Source organism: Labrus mixtus, chromosome 7 (genome assembly GCF_963584025.1).
Source record: "Labrus mixtus chromosome 7, fLabMix1.1, whole genome shotgun sequence".
Classification (NCBI taxonomy): Eukaryota; Metazoa; Chordata; class Actinopteri; order Labriformes; family Labridae; genus Labrus; species Labrus mixtus.
The window spans coordinates 31,760,675-31,780,395 of NC_083618.1; the positions used below are offsets into that span (position 1 = coordinate 31,760,675).

Here is a 19,721-nt window from a genome sequence, read left to right on the forward strand (position 1 = left end):
CCGTCAGAGGGCACTTCCTGTTTTTAGTTTGAGTTCTAACCCTGACCTATTAGAAACATCAGAGCCTACAGCTGGATTATGTAACAGCTCGCCATGGGGGCGTTCCTCACCTTAGCTGTCGTCTTCGTCTCTCTCGGAGGTGAAGCGGTCGTTGCTGTAGAAAGATGAAGATTCTCAGTTTATTATTCAAGAAAACAAAAACAACAACATGAAACCATCTTAAAGACGTTTTCTTTTAGTGTTGATAAAGACCGACCTTCGTCACCGGATCCTGAGAACTCGTCCTCGTAATCGTCCTCGTCGTCGTACAGCGTGTCGGGGTAGTAATCATCGTCGTCTTGGTCATATTGGTCTTTGTCGTCCTCGTCGTCTGTGAAGGCGAAGTCCGAGCCGTTGGGCGAGTCTCCCGACGACTCCAGGACGTCACGGTGTGTCGTCGACATGGCGGCGGTCTGTGTGGTCTTCATGGGCATCCATGTCTCCGTCTCCCTCACCTGCTGGGACACCAGAGACACAGCGGGGTCAGAGGGGAACGACCTCCGGATATTCATCAGAACACATTTTAGAACTGGACACAGATTCCAGTTTTCATACTGCTGCAACAAGTAAACGTCCGAGACATCGTATATCAGGTCATTTAACTAATCCAGTCCCTGACCTTTGACCTCTGGGTCGTGTTTGACCTGTTGGAGATTTGTTCCTGTAAATATCAGACTAATAATCTGTTTCTATGTGAGTCAGAGCTCCACTGAGGCCTGTGTCTGACTGACGGCGCTTTTTATGCTTTCATAAGACCGCCACACTCGTCAATGTCGCTTCTTCCTCACGGGCCAATCAAAATCAAGAAGGGGCGGGACTTCTGACATCAGCAATGTCGGAGGAGAGACTACTCGGACAGTTTCAGGTGTCGAGCCGCTGCTGATGTCAGGACACAATTCTTTAATGAAGTAAAGTATTCACCACACACTGTGAGGTCACTGTGAGGTCACTGTGAGGGAAGAGGAAGTTTCATTCTGTAACCTAGCAACAAAGAGCGGCGGTGTGAAGTGCTCTGTGTCTTGGAGGTGGTGGGCGTCACCGTTAGCCCTTAAAGTTTAATCAGACAAAGTGATTTAATCGTCAGTGTGAAGATCTGCAAAGATTCATGAAAGAAAGAAAAGACAGATTAAGAAAAAGTGAAAATAATCTGTCGCTCTAATCAGTGTGAAGCTCAACATCCTCCTCCACACACACACCAATCACAACATTAACGATATCATTTTAAAGGTCCGTTACCGTGACAACACTAATCCACAAGCAGCTGATTTGAGTGTTTAGTTAGAGAGCAGACTGAAGAACAAACTGATTTTTCCTCATGAAGCCGTCCATTAAGAGAGAACAAAAGCTGACCACAAATCTGACTGGAAACACGTCCGGGCGTCCCTCCTCATTACCCCCCCCCTCTCTGAACACAGAGACGGCGCTCTGTTCTGTTGACATCATCAGTTCTCCTCATAATCACTTCCATCTGAGTCTCGTAAGGACTCATAATTTGAAGGGTTAGCTGGTGGTTAAGCTCGCCGGGGGCCTCCCAGCATCATGTGTGTGTTCTCAAATACTTGGCATAGTAAGGGAGTGTGTCTGAAGGTAATCCCCCCCCCCCTCCTCCTCCCCTCTCTCTCTTTAAAAGTAGCTAATATGAGCAGAAAGGAGGGAAGGTTTCCTTTGTGAATGCACAACAGCTTCAAACAAGGCGGCCATTTTACTGGGATTCCTCTGAGCTACAAGGTGGGCTGAAGAGGACTCGGGTCTGTTTTCTCTTTTCATTCTTCAACCTTTCGTTAAGCCTCTGTTAACGAGGGACCCTTAATGATTTCAAAGACGAGTAACCAAAAAACTAAACGAGGAAAAGTAGATTCTGAGGAGAAACAGTTCCTCTGTGGGGACGCGGTTTCAGATGCTCTTCAACAGAACCACGAGCGTCAGTCTTCAGTTCTACGTTTTTATACATCTTTGAAGCATAACCGCCCGAGTACATTGACAGCACTTTATGACCTGCGTTTCAAAGCGCTTCTCACCAGAACGTCGTTCAGGTGTGTTTAATATAAACATGAAGACGACGTAGAGGAGTCCTGACGTCAGCTCTACACCTGAAACTGTTCCCTCCAAAAGACCAGGTACACTAGCGTCTCCTCCGCCATTGTTGTTGACAAAACTGGAATCAGAAGTCCCGCCCCTTTTTGATTTTCATTGGTTGTGAGGGAGGAGTGACAATAGTTGTTCTCAGATGAAATCAGACTTTATGAAGAGGAACGTTCCATTTGTGGAGAACTGCACACCATGGGGTCTTTTTTATTCTGCCTGTGGTCGCAGCTGGGAGCTAAAAAGGTTCCTCTAAACGGCGTGCTAGGAACTTAAATAGCATATAGTTCCTGCGGGGCAGAATCAATAAAAAAAAAAGGAGGAGGGTACCATAAGTTCCTAGAACTATGAAAAAGTTCCTGCAGCTCTAAAAGTCCCAGTGATGAACACTGAGAGCACTTTGACAGGAAACCGCTGACAAGGATGTTTTGGGGCTTCTCGCCACCTTTAGTGCTTTTTATCACTGATCTTTTTCTCACTAGTTTTTGTGGACCCTAAATCTCAACCTGCTGACGGGGTTACAGCTGACTGAGGTTAACAGGAAATTAAAAACACATAAAAGCAACGTAACAGCTTTTTATGATCCCTGTCGTCTTTTTATTTCACTTTAAAACACGTGGAAACATTTTTAATCAAATCACGGTTTTGATCTCTTCTAAGAACTCCACATTCTTTCTGTGTAACCCCTGGATACTATAGGAGCGACTCCCAGGGTGCAAGTCCCCCCGGTCAGGGATCACCGCTCTATTATGTCCTCATTTAAACCCTACAAGGGCACAGGGGCGCTGTGATCCTCCCTGTGTGTGTGTGTGTGTGTGTGTGTGTGTGTGTGTGTGTGCATTCCCCCACGTCTTTGTGAATGTGTGTGTGTGTTCCTAATCCTAAGCCTGAAAATGGTGACTACTGGCTCTTCATTTCCTCGCTGCCATTCAGAGGGGAGTCGACTGCGGCTCCGAGCTGAAGCGTGCTGGAACAGGCCCGCTGAGTCACTGTTTATGAGAATCACACTCTTTCACACTCATCTGAGTCAGACGGATTCTATTAAGTCTGCCAGCGTGAGTCACATCCATTCACACTCCTAATATATTTTAAACACCTCCCCTCAGACACGTCCCACGGGAGCGTCTACCTTCAGGGGTCGTCCAATAAGATCTCAAGATGTTGAACGTCTGATGGGTTAACCTGAATGATCTGTGCAGAATCTCTAGGATAAGATGATATCACACATCTTCATGTTCCAATAAAGGCTCTCAACATTTACAATCCGGACAGAGGATTCAATACGTGTTTTTAATCAACACAATCTGTTCTTTTAATGACTGTGCAGAAAAGTACCAACGCTTTGAAGCATTAACATCTTATTGAAAAGACAGGCGTGCAGGACAGGAAGGAGTGAGTCGTCTGTTGAGAGCAAACTCCTGCACACGGTCTCATTGCACAAAATCATTGGCAAATGTCGGGTCAATTCTTGTTTTGTTTACAACAAATTGAAAGCACACTGTCTAACATGCATGAGTACGTTAAGTACCAATTCAATGTCCAATGTGGACTCTCTTTAGCTTTTGTGCAGAGGCTGTGGTCCTTCAAGCGGACGGCCTGGGTTCAAGTCCAACCCTGAGGCTCATTTCCCCCCCTCTCTGATTTCTGACTCTATCCACTGTCCCGTCTCTAAAATAAAAGGCACAAAAAGCCGCCCAAAATAATCTTAATTAAACAATAATAATGCCTTCTAGTCAGCGCTGCACTATCCGATACATCCAAATTATTATGACAGATTGTTTTGTTTTAAAAACATGTGGTATCGAAAGTCAGACTCCAAAATTTGACAACATTTGAATCTTCAAATTGAAATATTTCCATAATGATGAACTTCTCAAAGAAAGCATTGAAGATTTGTTATTTTGTGAAACAAGTATTTTCAAACTCTTCATGCTCACAGTTTTAAATACCAAAGTAAAATAACTGAGTTTGGTTTTTCCCAATAAACAAAGCCAACACACACAATCAATAAGCAGAGGAGTCAGGATGTGCCTCCCTGCCAGGTCCCTGGAGAGTCAACTAAGTCCTTCCTCTGGCTGCCCCTGACTTTAAACCACCCTGCTGTGAAGTGTGGACAAACCGTGGCGTCCTGAAGAGACGTGCTAAAAGACACTTCACCATTTGCTGCTGCTGCTGCTGGTCTCTACAAAAACAACAGCTCACTGTCTTACATACTGACAGAGGCCTGTCCCAACAGGTCGGATTATTCAACCCGACAGAGGAGGAACATAAAGAACTCAAACTGGGGGAGGGGGATTTTTGTTCTAAGATGGCAGCCGTTGAATCTACGATCAGATTTGGGGATATTCCATCTTTACTGTGTTCTCCCAGGAGGCTAAGTCAGGCCGGGATTCAGGCCAAGTCCCCGTCTGCCTGGACAAAAACAACTTCAGTCCAAGAATGTGTTGTGAAAGAGCACAGCCACAGCAGAGCGGAGGATGACAGTGGACGTGAAAAATGTGAGCCATAACAGTCTGAAGACTTATTAAAAATACCTTTCTCTGCTACAAAACACAAGTCTGCATTCATGGAGCATCGTGTAGAAAGTGGAACCAGTGCAGACTGGGAGAGAGGGCAGGGAACATCCTGAACTGTGGTTATGTAACCACGTCGCTCACACGGTGATTTTACAATGACTGGACCACGATCCATTCAGTCCTGGCTCCATGCTCGCTCAGTATCGGTCTCATGTGTTAATAAACAGGAACTCTGGGAGGATTTGGTTTTTAATTTAAACTGAAGAAACAAAACAGACTGTAAGGAGAGCTTTGTGTTGATAGGACTGGATCTCAAAATAAAGAGAGTGATTCAATAAATATGATTCAAGAAACAGTTCTACAAGAGAGTATGACGTTACAGGGACTGCATACCATAATACAACTATCCAAAATATACGATAAAAAACAACAACATGACAATACAGCAACTACGGCTCAATATGTTCCCGTTTGTAACCAAGACAAATGTTTTCTACCCTTCGTGACTCTGCCGGTTTCTTAAAAAATGTGTTCCTCGTCTTTATGGACGTGAGACTATAGACTAGAGGTGGGACAAAAATGGATGCATGTAAAAGTCTAGATTCTTCTCTTTTAAGATTTCAAATTGATTCATAGCTTTGAAAAATCTTTAATTGTTTTTTTTTGTTTTTCTAATCAGTCACTCCCTGCTAGGGAGGAAATAATATTACTGTCTCAACCAATCAAGACAATCATCAACAAATGTGGTACTTTTCCTGCCGTCCAGAGTGTATTTCTGCACCAGGCCGTGGTTTCTGTCCTTTGGCTCAGATGACCTTTTATTTAGGTTAAACCAAACAAAGATCTGCTTGTTTAATAAAAGCCTCTTAATTGCAGCGCTTGTTGGCCTTGTTGTGTCAAAGCAGAATAAATACCCACAAGGCGACCATGAGACCACGACATCATCACTAAACAAAACTTAGTCAACGGATTAGAGACCACAGGAGTCGAATTAAAAACCAGAGAAAACAAGAAAGAAAGCTAGACAGCTCACAAACCGACAAGACAGACATGAATAACTTGCTGTTCACTTTTGAGATCAATCACTCGTAAAAAAGGACTCAACACACTTTCCAAAAGCCCGAAGGCGACGTCTTGGAGTGTCTAATGTTGGACCACAGCCAAACACTTGAGCTTTCCATTAATAAAAAACAAAGGTAGCAAAGTCTCACTAAAGTGATTACAAAACTCTATGAATGATCGACATGTTGGGAAGGTTAAAATATATAAAGGTTACTGGACTAGCTCCTGTGGATTCCTTCAGCTCTGCAACGTTATCCTCGGGGACAAATGCCACCAATCAGTCAAAGATTATATCCACTAGAAGTTGTTTTTGTTCCCGTCAGGCTCTGATTGTTATTCTAAGTGTGTGACAACATTACAGAAAGGATCCCTACAGAGAGAAACCTTTCTGTTTCAGAGGATTCTTTAATCCACTAACAGCTGTTCTGTTGCTCTTTTCAAAGCCACCAAACTACATTAACAAAAACACTGATTTTACCTCGGTAAAAACGGGAGTTGGTGGTCCAGTGCTGCTTCAATTAATTACAATTAACAAGGTCGTTGCCTGTAATAAAAAATATTGTTTTCTATGCAGACTTACAAATGGAAAACACCAACTCCTGAGATATCACAAACTTAGAACAGGAGGAAGTGGTAAACAAGCAACTCCCATGTTCTGCAAGGTAAAATACCTGTTTTTATCTTTAATGAACATCTGTTTCTGCTTTAATGAGGATCTCACCTAGATAACAAAAAGGTTTATCTCTGCAGGGATCCCTTCTGTAATGATGTCAGGTAGAATAACAATCTGAAAGGCAGTAACTCTTCGGGGCAAAACAAGGTAGTTGCTGATCTACTTAGATAGTAGAGATAGTATAGACACCGGACTCCATTGACAAAAACACTCATCTTACGCTGGAGAAAACAGGAGTTGCTGATCTTATTGTAACTGTCATTTTATTGCCTGGTTAATAAATACATGCACCCTCTTCAAGTTGCAGGTAGTTAGGTTTGCATCAGGACTTCATATGAGATAGAGGTAACCTCCTTAAAGCTCATCAAAAAGATTGCTGTTTCTCCTCTGGCTACAACCAGTCGAGGTCGTACTCCTTGTTTATGCTACAAAACTCAGCATGTAAGTCCTAAAAAACGTCCCATTCCCCCCCTCGATTGTCCACATTCTCTGAAAAGCAGTCCGTCAAGACACCCGCCAACAAGCCTCCGGGTCTATCCCTTCCTTTGACACCAAACAATGCCGGTGGACTCCTCAAGAGCATATCAATGACCAAGGTAACCCGGGATAAGCCCGCAGCAGCCTCCCTTCATTAAACTGGGGAAACAATCCCTCCATCTGCCGACGCACAGAGAGGCATCTGGTCCATTCACACGGCGCCGTGGAGGAGGTACAAAGTTTGAAAAGAAACACCAGCACAGAGGAATGTGCTTCCTTATTCTTTGTGATGCCCAATGTCTCTTGACCTTTCATGAAAAATTGTTTTCCAACTTTTTTTCCCTCCTCTGCTAATCCACCACAAGATCCTATTTCACCAAAACACACCTAGCATTTTAGTTTAAGCCCAAAGTGATACTCTCCTCTTCGTCTTTACCACCTCCTCCCCTCTTCTCCACATTTCTGCCCCTCCATTCCCAATCCTGTTTTTCCACTTCTCCCCCGCCCCCTCCTGCTGCTGGGTGATACTTGAACCAGCAGGATTTGCACCACGTATTGTGTCGCCTGATCTGCTTGTAAGATGCCCTTCTACACACACACACGAGTTTATGGTATCTAAAGGGCCCCATAAGAAGGGATCTATTATGGGGTCATTATTTTGTTCAAATGATAAAGCTCTAGTTCATGTCCTTGTGTTTCTCCGGCGTACAGTCAAAAACAAAACATACGGTTTTCATTATGGGCCTTGTTTTCCTTCCAGAAGTTCGCTGGAACTGGCACACCAAAACACACCCCTAGTCCCCTGCCTTTGCATTTTTGCTCTGACAGACGAGCTCCAGATTCCTCCTACCTACGCCCGCGCTATCTATAGCAAGACTTCCAGCTACCAGCTCCGTGTGAGACGCTAAGGGAACATGGCACACAGACCTCACCTCCATCTGAAGGTTACAGTAACTGCTGGAAGACAAATCAGTAAAGGCTGTAATGGACTAATCCATAACAAACCAGATCAAACTCATTCTGTGAGTTAGTTATTCCGACTGTAAGAGATTTGTTTTCCACTGGAAACATTCATCAAAGAAACATCCTCCTCCCTTTCCAACTGGATCACCTAACTGAATAAGGGCATTTCTAACTAGTCATGAAATCACAGAGCTCTCTGCCCTCTTCATCACAAAACAAATATTAAATCATAGAAGTGTCATATTTCTGCACTTCCCTTTCAGAATAAACCGGACCACTTGTTTTCAGTTCCTTTCCTGTTTATCTGAGATAATGCTGACGTTGTTTTCAGACCGACCAACTGTGCACCACACTGTTGATTCAATCTCCTCTGATAGGCCTAATTGAGTTCTGATGAGCGTCTCACAGAGGGGACGTCCCCAATCTTATCGTAATGACCTTTATTGGACACTTCCTCCTGCTGATGAAGCCGTGCAGCCTCGTCAATTGGATGATTCCCCTCTGTAATAACCGAACTCATGACTGATGGACGACTGAAGCCTGCAGCGAGTCAAACTCTCTAAAGCTTCCTCTTCTTCTCCTCATTCTCGTCTTTGATGCGTGTCCCTCAGGCGAGCATATCACTGCAGCACATCAAAGACATTACAGCTTAATGGACCAAATGTAAGCCACCGAGGAGTTATCAGCCAAAAGATCGGCCCGAGGCTTTAAACGGCAGGAAATAATAAGACGAGGGCAGGAAAACAGGAAACATCCATCAAAGATAAATGAACCCAGCGTTCAATACAAAGCTATAGTCCTAAAAATAAGCACGACTGTGGATAAAAGGCGGCAAACAACTGGCTTAGTTATACTTTTGAAGGGATGTTGGACACATGAGAATGGCCATTCATTCAAAAAAGATCACAAAGACTCCAATTCATTTACAAAAAGATGCTGAAGTCAATTCTTTATCCCTCACAGATCAGTGAGAGATCTGATCAGATCAGTCCACTTCCTGGTTCATAAAGCTTATTCTAAAACGTAAAAAAAAAGCAGCCTTTGTTAGTGTGACCATTATTTAAAGTAGTTCCCTTAATAGCACACCCTCAGTAATGTTTAATCACAGCTGATACAGAGCGCTCTTTATGGTGGTGGTTAATCTTCTACATCGTGTATCAGACAGACTGACTCATAACAAACCAGTCACTTTGTGAATAACACAGGGGACAAAAGACAGAGTCAAAGGAAATGTGTTTGGTGGACATTTCTGGTGCTGATAAAGCTGGACCTGGACCGTGTTTGAGCACTGGTTCAGTCATAGTCCACCAGTATCCTGTCAATAACAATAAACACATAAAAACACACAAGGGCTGAAATTAAAGTCGACAGGCAGAAACTTAACCTACCATCCCTGAAACATGCAGATGAACTTCTTTTCTTCATCATATTTAACAAACTGTGTTGGTTGGTTGGTCGTAGGGTTGACAAGATATTAGAATTTGAAACTATGATGCTAGTAAAAATTAAAATCGACAACCCTGCAGCAAAATTAGACGTCCTTGGCAATTTCCTGCACACTTTCTAAACTGAACAAATGGATCACAATGACAACGATAATGCAAAGTGACAGATGTTCATCAGAGCAGCTTAGTAACGACCAGCAGCCTCCTCTATCACAGAGCTGCGTCTCAGGTGATGGAGAAGTTCTGCACTGACTCTGGAGGAAAAGATCATCTTGGATCTTTATTTTAAATTCTGTGTTGGAAAGTTGCAAAACTAGGGTAAGTAAATAAATACTACTGAATATGGTAAGAAATGAAATCCTCCTACAATTGTTCTCAGACACACGGTCTCTCTCCTTGCTCGCTTTACCACCTACACATTCAGCTACTCTCATACAGAACTACGCTACTCTACCCGACAGGATTGATCTGCAAGATTTGTAAAGAAGACCTTTACTTATCATGGGAGCACGTTGGTAATGTTTGGACTCTCGAGCTGAAAGTCTTTTTCAGTCCCTCACCTTCAAACTTCTCCCTCTACCTCCCGTGGTGATGTGTGGACACAAAAATCTGACATGATCTCTTGCAAATAGAAGTGCAGACGGTCCGTCTTAAAGATGTGATTTGAGAAACAAATCTGATTTACCTGCAGTCTGAACAAAGTCTTAGGAAGGAAGTCTAGTCACACACACACTCATGCAAAGTCCCAGCACCAACACAAGTTCATCAAAGCTCAGTTTACAAAGATCTGAACAAAGCAAGGACGTTTAGACATCAAGACGAAAAGTTTCCCACATGAACTTCTGACTAAGCCCCTGCTGCAGAGAGGGAGACCCCGCACACACACTGAGACACATACTGTCACCACGAGACATTTGCCTGTGTGCACACACACATTTTACCACACACACCACTTCAAAGAAGGACTGTATTATTGAGAGACATTTGTCAGGAAGGGCGCCTGAATAAGGGGAAACCCTCATACCACCAAAACCCCCTGTGGTCTCTGGTGTGTGTGTGTGTGTGTGTGTGTGTGTGTGTGTGTGTGTGTGTGCATACTGTAGAAGGCATAAGAAAGTTTTGTTTTCTGGAAGTACATTTCTGATGAAGAACACAAGATTTCTAAATTACTCAGAAGGTGTTTTCCGTTTAATTGCTGAGGAAAAATCACTGTAAACGATGCCTTCTTATGAGAATATGTTTTGCCACCAGTGATGAAATGTCCAACTTTAATGTTCTACAGACTTAAAACAAAGTTTTGTCTTTTTCTTTACGTCTGGATGTCCTCTGAAAGTATCTCTGAACAATTGTGATATACTTCCCACATTATATTATCTGTGGTGTTGCCCACCCTGAGGGTTTTTGATTATTAGATTCTAGGTTCCCTCCCTCGTGTTTTGCAGCCAGAGACCGGCGTTCTGCAGGGGAGAGGTTAGCTCAGCGCTGATAGCCGCTAACAGTCTGGCTTCAGGCCTGGAACAACCATCTGTCAGAATGTGACAGCCGAGGCTGCACATCAAACGGCCTCCCTGCAGGCTCGCTCACACACTCCACGGTGGAAACACAGGCCGGATCATATTGCATGTTTGGGACGAGGCCCTCTATAATTTGACCGGTCACCACAAAGCCACAACACATTTTCTTTTCAGGAACGAGGGAGGAGAAGCTGCTGTGTCAGGCTGCACGTTTCCCAGGCTGCTCGTCTGTACATTTTGTTTTGGGGTGTTAAGAATGTGCTCTGTAAAGATTTAAGGAATCATCAAGTATGTTTACAAAAGGTTTGTGTTGGCATGCACACACAGAACGTGTTGATCATTATGAGTCTTGACTTATTGGCTTTTTTAAGAAACTTTAAACTGCAGCTACTCAAAGAATGATTTAACACATTATTTTAGAAGTTTTTATGACCAGACTGGCTCAGCAAAAATGAAGTTCATGATTGTTTTAGTTCAGAAGAAGACAGCAGACTTAAACTCCTCACCAGAAAAGTCAACTCACTTCTCAAAACCCGACCTTGATTGTGAACTGTGTGCATAGCAGTAACTTTTTGACTAGTCAGTGATCTCGCTGATTTTCCAGACAAAGTACAAAATATCAAAATCAGAGCTTTATGGTGTGCTACCAAACCAATTTCCAGACTTTGTCCAAATCGACACTTGAACCGGCGACCCTCTAGGTCCGATCCCCGAGATCTTGCGGACTGAGCGACGGCCGTCCTGTGGCGAGCTAAATACTATTAAACCCTAAGCACTATTCAGGCGTGATTGGCACAGGACTGGAGAAATGACAGAAACAACTTTGGTCCGTACCTTGCTGTCAACACAGCTGGTTAGGCCACACGGTAACGAAGTGCTTATCAAAACAGGATCACACTTTATTAGCACAACAACGCTAAGAGTTGTGTACCCCGACATACAAGCACAGCACACAAACGGTCATCAAAATGTTCTGTTCTTCTTTCAATAAACAAAAAAAGGCTCCAGATAGTTTAACTAGAAAGTGGCTCCAACAAAAGCAACCAGAGGGATTGATATGACCAGCAAAGGACGAGTTTCATGGTCGACTTCTACATTCATATAGTTCCCGTCCGCAGTGCCAGAGTATGTAGCGGTTGAACAGGGGTGGAGAGCCGGGGGGGGAGATCAAATTCTCGCCTGCCCTCCATCACAGGCAGGAAGGACAAAACCCTCCTCTCTCCGTGCCAACATTCCTCAGCCCAAAGGGATTTTATAGACCAGCGGACAGCAATGCAGGAACCATTATTACATCCTAGTGATACTATTTATCATGCTCCCTCCTCCCCTCCCTGCCGCCCCACGTTCTTTTCACCACACAGGCTTTCAGAGCACCCCGTCATGCAAAAGAGACAAAAAAAAAAAAAACTGGCTCATTCTGGTGCAAATCATCGGGGGCTAAATGCAAAAACCCGTCACATTCCTACAACATATAACAAATGGACTCTTTCCCAAGCCTCCAAAGGCAACAAGCTGAGGTTTGGTGGTGCAACATGGATTAACTCCAGAGGGAAAAGAGGATTTTTTTTACCCTGATTAACCACCACGCCACCACCCCAGTCAGCGTCATGAGCACATTTGGTAAATTGAGGTGGTTTGGCACGGATTATTGAAACAAAAACCGCAAAAAGTGTTTAAAGTTGAGACTTTTTGTCCAATTAAGATAATTAGTCCATCAGTCCTTCTGTGGGCCCCTCAGCCTCTCGAAAAGTGTTTGAAACTTCGATACCTCATGTTTTAAAACAATCAGACAACCGCTGTTATTTTATTGAACAATCAAAAAAAATTCAGGTCTTCAGTCATATTTTAAATCCAAACTGCAGCAGCAGAAAGAGGGATACACTGTCCAAAATGCATAAATACATTTTCAACATTTCAGTTGCCAATAAGATGCGAAAACCTATTTTTTTGTTAAAATCTAAATAGATCTCAATATTTCTTGAGTTTTACTCTCACCATCATGACAACCCAGGTAACTTGTGAACAGAATTTAATGGAAGCTCAGCTCTCAGCCCCCAAAGCCCAAGACAAAACAGTTGAAAAACATTGATCTGATAATTGAGATGAGTATCTGACAAAGTGCTGCACTGCAAAATAACAAATACGTTACCAAATTATTCATGCAGCTTTGAGAGTGAGTGGAAGTTTGTCTGCTGTTAGTTGTTGCTAAAAAAAACATTCCCCTCTCTCTCTCTGTGTCCCTGATTTCAGACTATTTTTACTGTCCTGTCTTGAAATAAAAGGAAAGAAAGCCTATTAAAAAAATAAATAAAATATGCAATAGTTGGCACCAAAAACATCTGTTTTTGATGCAGTGTTATGAAAGCAGACGTTATTGGATTTTTCTTGCATCATATCAAAGTTTAAATTGTTGTTGCGTGACTTACAGCTTCAACACAGGAGGAGGACTTGTTCCCATACAAGGGCAGAAAATGCTGAGGTCAATGGAAAAGAGCACGAAGACCAGGATTTGTTTGGCACAGTCAAACTGATAAGTGTGCAGAGGAGTCAGCAGATATGACAGAAATTGAAGAGGTCAACTTACAAAATGTTGCTTCAAGTTACTGAAACCAGAACTTCCCAGAATTAAGACGATTTAACCCTCAGACTGATCTCATTGATAAAAACATTCCAATCATGCCTGCAGCTCCCAAAAAAAAGGAAAACTCCTCATTTGCATTCAGAGCACGCTCTTTGTCAGGTAGAAGAACATTGTTATCGATTAGCTTGGGAACGCCAAACTTGCATACCAGCGATGACCTCAGTGGGAAAAGAGAAGAAAGAGCTGGAGGGAGGATTGTCATAGCTTAGAGGCTAAGTATCCATCAAAGGGAGGTGAAGTAAAGAGAGAAAAGAAAAGAGGGAGGAAAAGTCTAGAGGTCTACGCAGGAATGACACCCCACCACAGACACAGAGAGGGACAGAGGGAGATCTGCACGGTAACAGAACCGCAACTCCTGTGTCATGCATGTTAAATCACTGTTTTTAGACAATACTAGTTATTTGTTTTAGTGGGAAATCTGTAAGTGTATCCTTACTTCACTAATCTAGAGGAAAGGAGTGTCCTTATGAAAAGACCCCTGGGTCCTATTGAGACCCTTCCGAGTGTGCAAAATCCCCAAGAGGGCCAGTCAAGGTCACCAGAGGTCACATTCCTGAGGGGAAATCAAAAAAGCAGAGGACGAAGAAGAGAGGGGAGAGAAGGGAGCAGCGGGGGAGACAACAAGGACGATCACTGGATCATGACAGCAACATGCTGCTGGAGAGAGGACCAGTACAACTCTTCCAGTCCAGTGTTGGCGTCCTGAGAGTTTCTGGTGCCTCATGGGAAATATCTGTTAGTCACGGTATGTTACAGTGACACATGTGACAATCACGTCTTTAAACTTTTACAACACTTTTTCAAGACTTCTCTGGTGTTGTAGCTGAGGCATGCACCCTGGACCGACTGGTAAATCCTGCATGTTCCTGCTGTTCACCCATTCACACCATTTGTAGCGACCAACTGGGCTGACTGGGGGGCAGGGTGCATGTGTTTGTGTGTGTGTGTGGGTGGTATCCACATAGCCTCCAGTAAACACACTTAGAAATAAACTACCTAAAAGCTGTGTAAAAAAAATGGAGGTAAGAGGAAAATTAGAGCTGAAACTGGAGGTCTGTCCTTCAACATGTGAATGTGGAGTTTTCTGTAAGACTGAATTTGCAGTTTAGAGGAAAAGAAAAATAGGAAAATAGAGATTTAAAAGAAACTAAACAAATAAATTCTCCAAAATGCTCACAGCCCATCCTACAGGTATGTGGAGTCATAAACTTTGTATTAAATCACGGTTCCCCTTCTCTTGCTCACATTTGTAAAAGTATGTTAGGTTGTCACTGTTACATTCTGCCCACAAAGCGACCTCTCGACTCGCTGTGGATTGATCGACAGTTGAGCGGCGTGCTTACATCATATGCTGTGTTTAAATGAGCTTAAAAGAGAAGTTTATCAAAAAAACATTTTTCCAAGACGAAGCCAAAACGTTGGTGATCTAAAAAGATAATAAACTTTGATAAATCTGTTAAAGCTGTTTGATGTAACATCAACGTTTATTTGACAACCTGCTATTAGGGATGGCTATAAATAAGGGATGGGTCGATAGTGATTCACTGGTAGAGTCAGTCATCTGATCCCCAGCTCCTGCAGCTACATGTCCAGTGTGTACATGGGTAAGACACTTAACCCCAAGTTGCTCCCTCTGCTTCATCAGTGGCGTATGAATGGATGAGTTAATACTGATGGACTCTTTACTCAGCAGCCTCTACCATCAGTGTGTGAATGTGTATGAATGGATGAGTTAATACTGATGGACTCTTTACTCAGCAGCCTCTACCATCAGTGTGTGGATGTGTATGAATGGATGAGTTAATACTGATGGACTCTTTACTCAGCAGCCTCTACCATCAGCGTGTGAATGTGTATGAATGGATGAGTTAATACTGATGGACTCTTTACTCAGCAGCCTCTACCATCAGTGTGTGAACGTGTATGAATGGATGAGTTAATACTGATGGACTCTTTACTCAGCAGCCTCTACCATCAGTGTGTGAATGTGTATGAATGGATGAGTTAATACTGATGGACTCTTTACTCAGCAGCCTCTACCATCAGTGTGTGAATGTGTATGAATGGATGAGTTAATACTGATGGACTCTTTACTCAGCAGCCTCTACCATCAGTGTGTGAATGTGTGTGAATGGATGAGTTAATACTGATGGACTCTTTACTCAGCGGCCTCTACCATCAGTGTGTGAATGGATGAGTTAATACTGATGGTCTCTTTACTCAGCAGCCTCTACCATCAGTGTGTGGATGTGTGTGAATGGATGAGTTAATACTGATGGACTCTTTACTCAGCGGCCTCTACCATCAGTGTGTGGATGTGTGTGAATGGATGAGTTAATACTGATGGTCTCTTTACTCAGCAGCCTCTACCATCAGTGTGTGAATGTGTATGAATGGATGAGTTAATACTGATGGACTCTTTACTCAGCGGCCTCTACCATCAGTGTGTGGATGTGTGTGAATGGATGAGTTAATACTGATGGTCTCTTTACTCAGCAGCCTCTACCATCAGTGTGTGAATGTGTATAAATGGATGAGTTAATACTGATGGACTCTTTACTCAGCGGCCTCTACCATCAGTGTGTGAATGGATGAGTTAATACTGATGGACTCTTTACTCAGCGGGCTCTACCATCAGCGTGTGGATGTGTATGAATGGATGAGTTAATACTGATGGTCTCTTTACTCAGCAGCCTCTACCATCAGTGTGTGAATGTGTATAAATGGATGAGTTAATACTGATGGACTCTTTACTCAGCGGGCTCTACCATCAGCGTGTGAATGTGTATGAATGGATGAGTTAATACTGATGGTCTCTTTACACAGCAGCCTCTACCATCAGTGTGTGAATGTGTAGGTGTGACCTGCGGTGTAAAAGTGTTTTGAGTTGTCAGAAGACGAGAAAAGAACTAAACATGACCCTTTGGAAAAGGTTTTTTTCCTTTAATCTAATGAATCCTTTAATCACAGAATAATCTGTCATGTAATCAAATATAAGCACTAGTTGTAGCCCGAGTGTCTGTAGGCTACTTAAAGCTGTTGACTTCAGTTATATCAGCCGACCTCGTGTACCCTTTGTGTTTTTTAATGTGGTTTCTCATAAATCACTTTGTTATTTTATTAAAAGAAGTGAAACATCAGTGGAGACACTTGAAACCTGTTGAAAAACACGTGACCCACTTCATGTGAAGTGTTTCTCCTCAGAGAACAAATGATTGAGGCATTAAGTGAGTTTAGAGATCCTCAAACACACCAACAAACTGACCCCCCCCCCCCCCCACACACCAACAAACTGACCCCCCCCCCACACCAACACACACTGACTGGACCCCATCAGACTGTGTCCCTGTCCCTGTCCCCCACACCAACACACACTGACTGGACCCCATCAGACTGTGTCCCTGTCCCCCCCCCACACCAACACACACTGACTGGACCCCATCAGACTGTGTCCCTGTCCCCCCCCCCACACCAACACACACTGACTGGACCCCATCAGACTGTGTCCCTGTCCCCCCCCCCCCCCCCACACCAACACACACTGACTGGACCCCATCAGACTGTGTCCCTGTCCCCCCCCCCACACCAACACACACTGACTGGACCCCATCAGACTGTGTCCCTGTCCCCCCCCCCACACCAACACACACTGACTGGACCCCATCAGACTGTGTCCCTGTCCCCCCCCCCCACACCAACACACACTGACTGGACCCCATCAAACTGTGTCCCCCCACACCAACACACACTGACTGGACCCCATCAGACTGTGTCCCTGTCCCCCCCCCCCACACCAACACACACTGACTGGACCCCATCAGACTGCCCCCCCCCCCCCCCCCCCCCCCCCCCGTCCCCCGTTAGCTAACAAGCTAGCTGGCTAACAACACCGCTGTTATCCTGTTTTTTCACACATTTAAACCCGGGTTAATAAGTTGTTAATAAGTCGTTAAAAAGTCGTTAAACGGTTAAATCACATCTTTCTGAGTCGCGTTAACGGCAGACTAACAGTTAGTACACTTAATGAAAGGTGTGACAGATTATAATAAAGTGTTAAACTCACCGACTCTGACAACACAGAGGCTGAAAACATCAACACGAGGCACAGCTTCAGCATGTTGGAAAGATTAAAGACTTAAAACAACAGATTTAACAGGTTCCGGTTCTTCAGGAGTGTCCGTGTCCCGGTATAGTCCAACAGGTGAAGTACAAACGGTTCCTCTTTATCACCTGGTTTAACGCGGTCGCTGTTTCTTCTGTTCTGACGGTACGCGGGTTCAACTGCTCTATTCATAAGAGCAACCCATCCGGGTACTTTGCGCAAACGATGCCGGCCCCGCCCCTTTCTGGGTGAAAAACGCGCTCCCCCCCAGCTCTCATCCAATCAGCGACGAGATGTGACGTCGCGCTCCGCTACCTTCTACATAATTTACGGTAAATCCGTCACATTCAACAGGTTGGCCCCGCCCCCCTCGATCCACTCGCCTCAGGAGTAAATTACCCGGATAAAAGCGTTTATTAATGAATGTAAGTGGATATAAAAGTGTTTTTTTTATGTTATTTCAACCTTTAAATTTATACATTTGATATATTTGGAGGACAATTCACAATTTCAAAATAAATGTTGGATTAAAATAATCCACAAGTTTAATATTTAAAATATTTTATAATCTGTTAAATTTATAAATATTATATATTATATTTGATTTTCATTCAATTTAAAGACTCATATCTTTACAATATATTATATTATTTAATATTATATTATTATATCATGTTTTTTCATATCTTTTATTATATGATGATACACTATCTTAAATTATATTATAATAAATGATCATGGATTTCTTTACAATGTATTAAATAAAAAATATATATACTGTTATTGCATTTTCTTATATAATGTTGAATAACTTTGGATTTGTATAATAAATTATTTAATTTCATTTGTTAACACATTTCATACAAACGTAAACTCGTTGTGTTTTACTGTAAAACAGGAAAAAAATAGATATATAATATAATTATATATAATAATATGATAATAGATAGAACAAATAGATTCAAAATACATTTCTAAAAGGAGCCCTCCACACACACAGACAAACACACACTTTGTAGTTTAATATTTAATATGTTTCCGCCTGGCACATTTTCTTCTGTTGACATAAATCCGTGACGCTCAGGTCAAACTTTAGTCCACATGTCGGACTCAGACGGTTCAATGAGTCATAAACATCTTGTGTTTGTGTTGACCTTCATTAATAACATGACATGGAGTGAAGAACGGCCGGTTAGACATCAGGCCACCTGCCAACGAGCTGCAGGCTGTTACCTGTTTATAGAACAGTCTGACACTCACACTGTGACGTCACCTTTAAAATAAGAGAAATGAATGTCTTGAGGAGTGAAACAGGAAGTATGGAAAACGATCGTTAGTCTATCCCTCAAGATTTATGTTGATGATGGTGATTTATTTCAGGCTGATGACGTCATGTTGAGTTCTGTTTGAGTAGAAAGGGAAGCTGCTGTCAGAGCTGCTTCAGGGAAAGTCTTCAGTGAGGACATCAAAAAGATCCTCTATTTTCTCTTCTCTCTCTCCCTCTCTCTCTCTCTCTCTCTCTCTCTCCCTCTCTCTCTCTGTCTCTCTCTCTCTGTCTCTCTCTCTCTCTCTCTCTGTCTCTCTCTGTCTCCCTCTCTCTGTCTCTCTCTCTGTCTCTCTCTGTCTCTCTCTCTGTCTCTCTCTCTCTCTCTGTCTCTCTCTGTCTCTCTCTCTCTGTCTCTCTCTCTCTGTCTCTCTCTCTGTCTCTCTCTCTCTCTCTCTGTCTCTCTCTGTCTCTCTCTCTCTCTGTCTGTCTCTCTGTCTCTGTCTCTCTCTCCCTCCCTCTCTCTCTCCCTCTCTCTCCTTCTCTCTCTGTCTCTCTCTCTGTCTCTCTCTCTCTCTCTCTGTCTCTCTCTCTCTCTGTCTCTCTCTCTCTCTCTCTGTCTCTCTCTCTGTCTCTCTCTCTGTCTCTGTTCTCTCTGTCTCTCTCTCTCTGTCTCTCTCTCTGTCTATGTCTCTCTCTGTCTCTGTCTCTCTCTCCCTCCCTCTCTCTCTCTCTCCTCTCTCTCTCTCTCCCTCTCTCTCCCTCTCTCTCTCTCTCTCCCTCTCTCTCCCTCCCTCTCTCTCTCTCTCTCTCTCCCTCTCTCTCCCTCTCTCTCTGTCTCTCTCTCTCTCTCTCTGTCTCTCCCTCTCTCTCTCTCTGTCTCTCTGTCTCTCTCTCTGTCTCTCCCTCCCTCTCTCTCTTCTCTCTCTCCTCCCCCTCTGTC

General features: G+C 43.4%; 1 protein-coding gene across 2 annotated transcripts in view; it reads right to left on the reverse strand.

Annotated features, from left to right (window-relative positions):
* The window catches only part of sdc4 (syndecan 4), a 21,480-nt gene extending 3,794 nt beyond the window's left edge, over positions 1 to 17,686 (reverse strand). Inside the window, exons 1-3 of one of the 2 annotated variants that reach the window (XM_061041669.1) lie at positions 17,476 to 17,686; positions 257 to 497; positions 111 to 154 (exon numbers count right to left, since the gene is read on the reverse strand). In XM_061041669.1, the coding sequence (XP_060897652.1) occupies positions 111 to 154; positions 257 to 497; positions 17,476 to 17,529 (339 nt within the window). In that variant the 5' untranslated portion in view covers positions 17,530 to 17,686. The remainder of the gene's footprint in view (positions 1 to 110; positions 155 to 256; positions 498 to 17,475) is intronic. The other variant, XM_061041670.1, reaches the window with a different exon arrangement.
* Between the last annotated feature and the right edge of the window lie 2,035 nt (positions 17,687 to 19,721).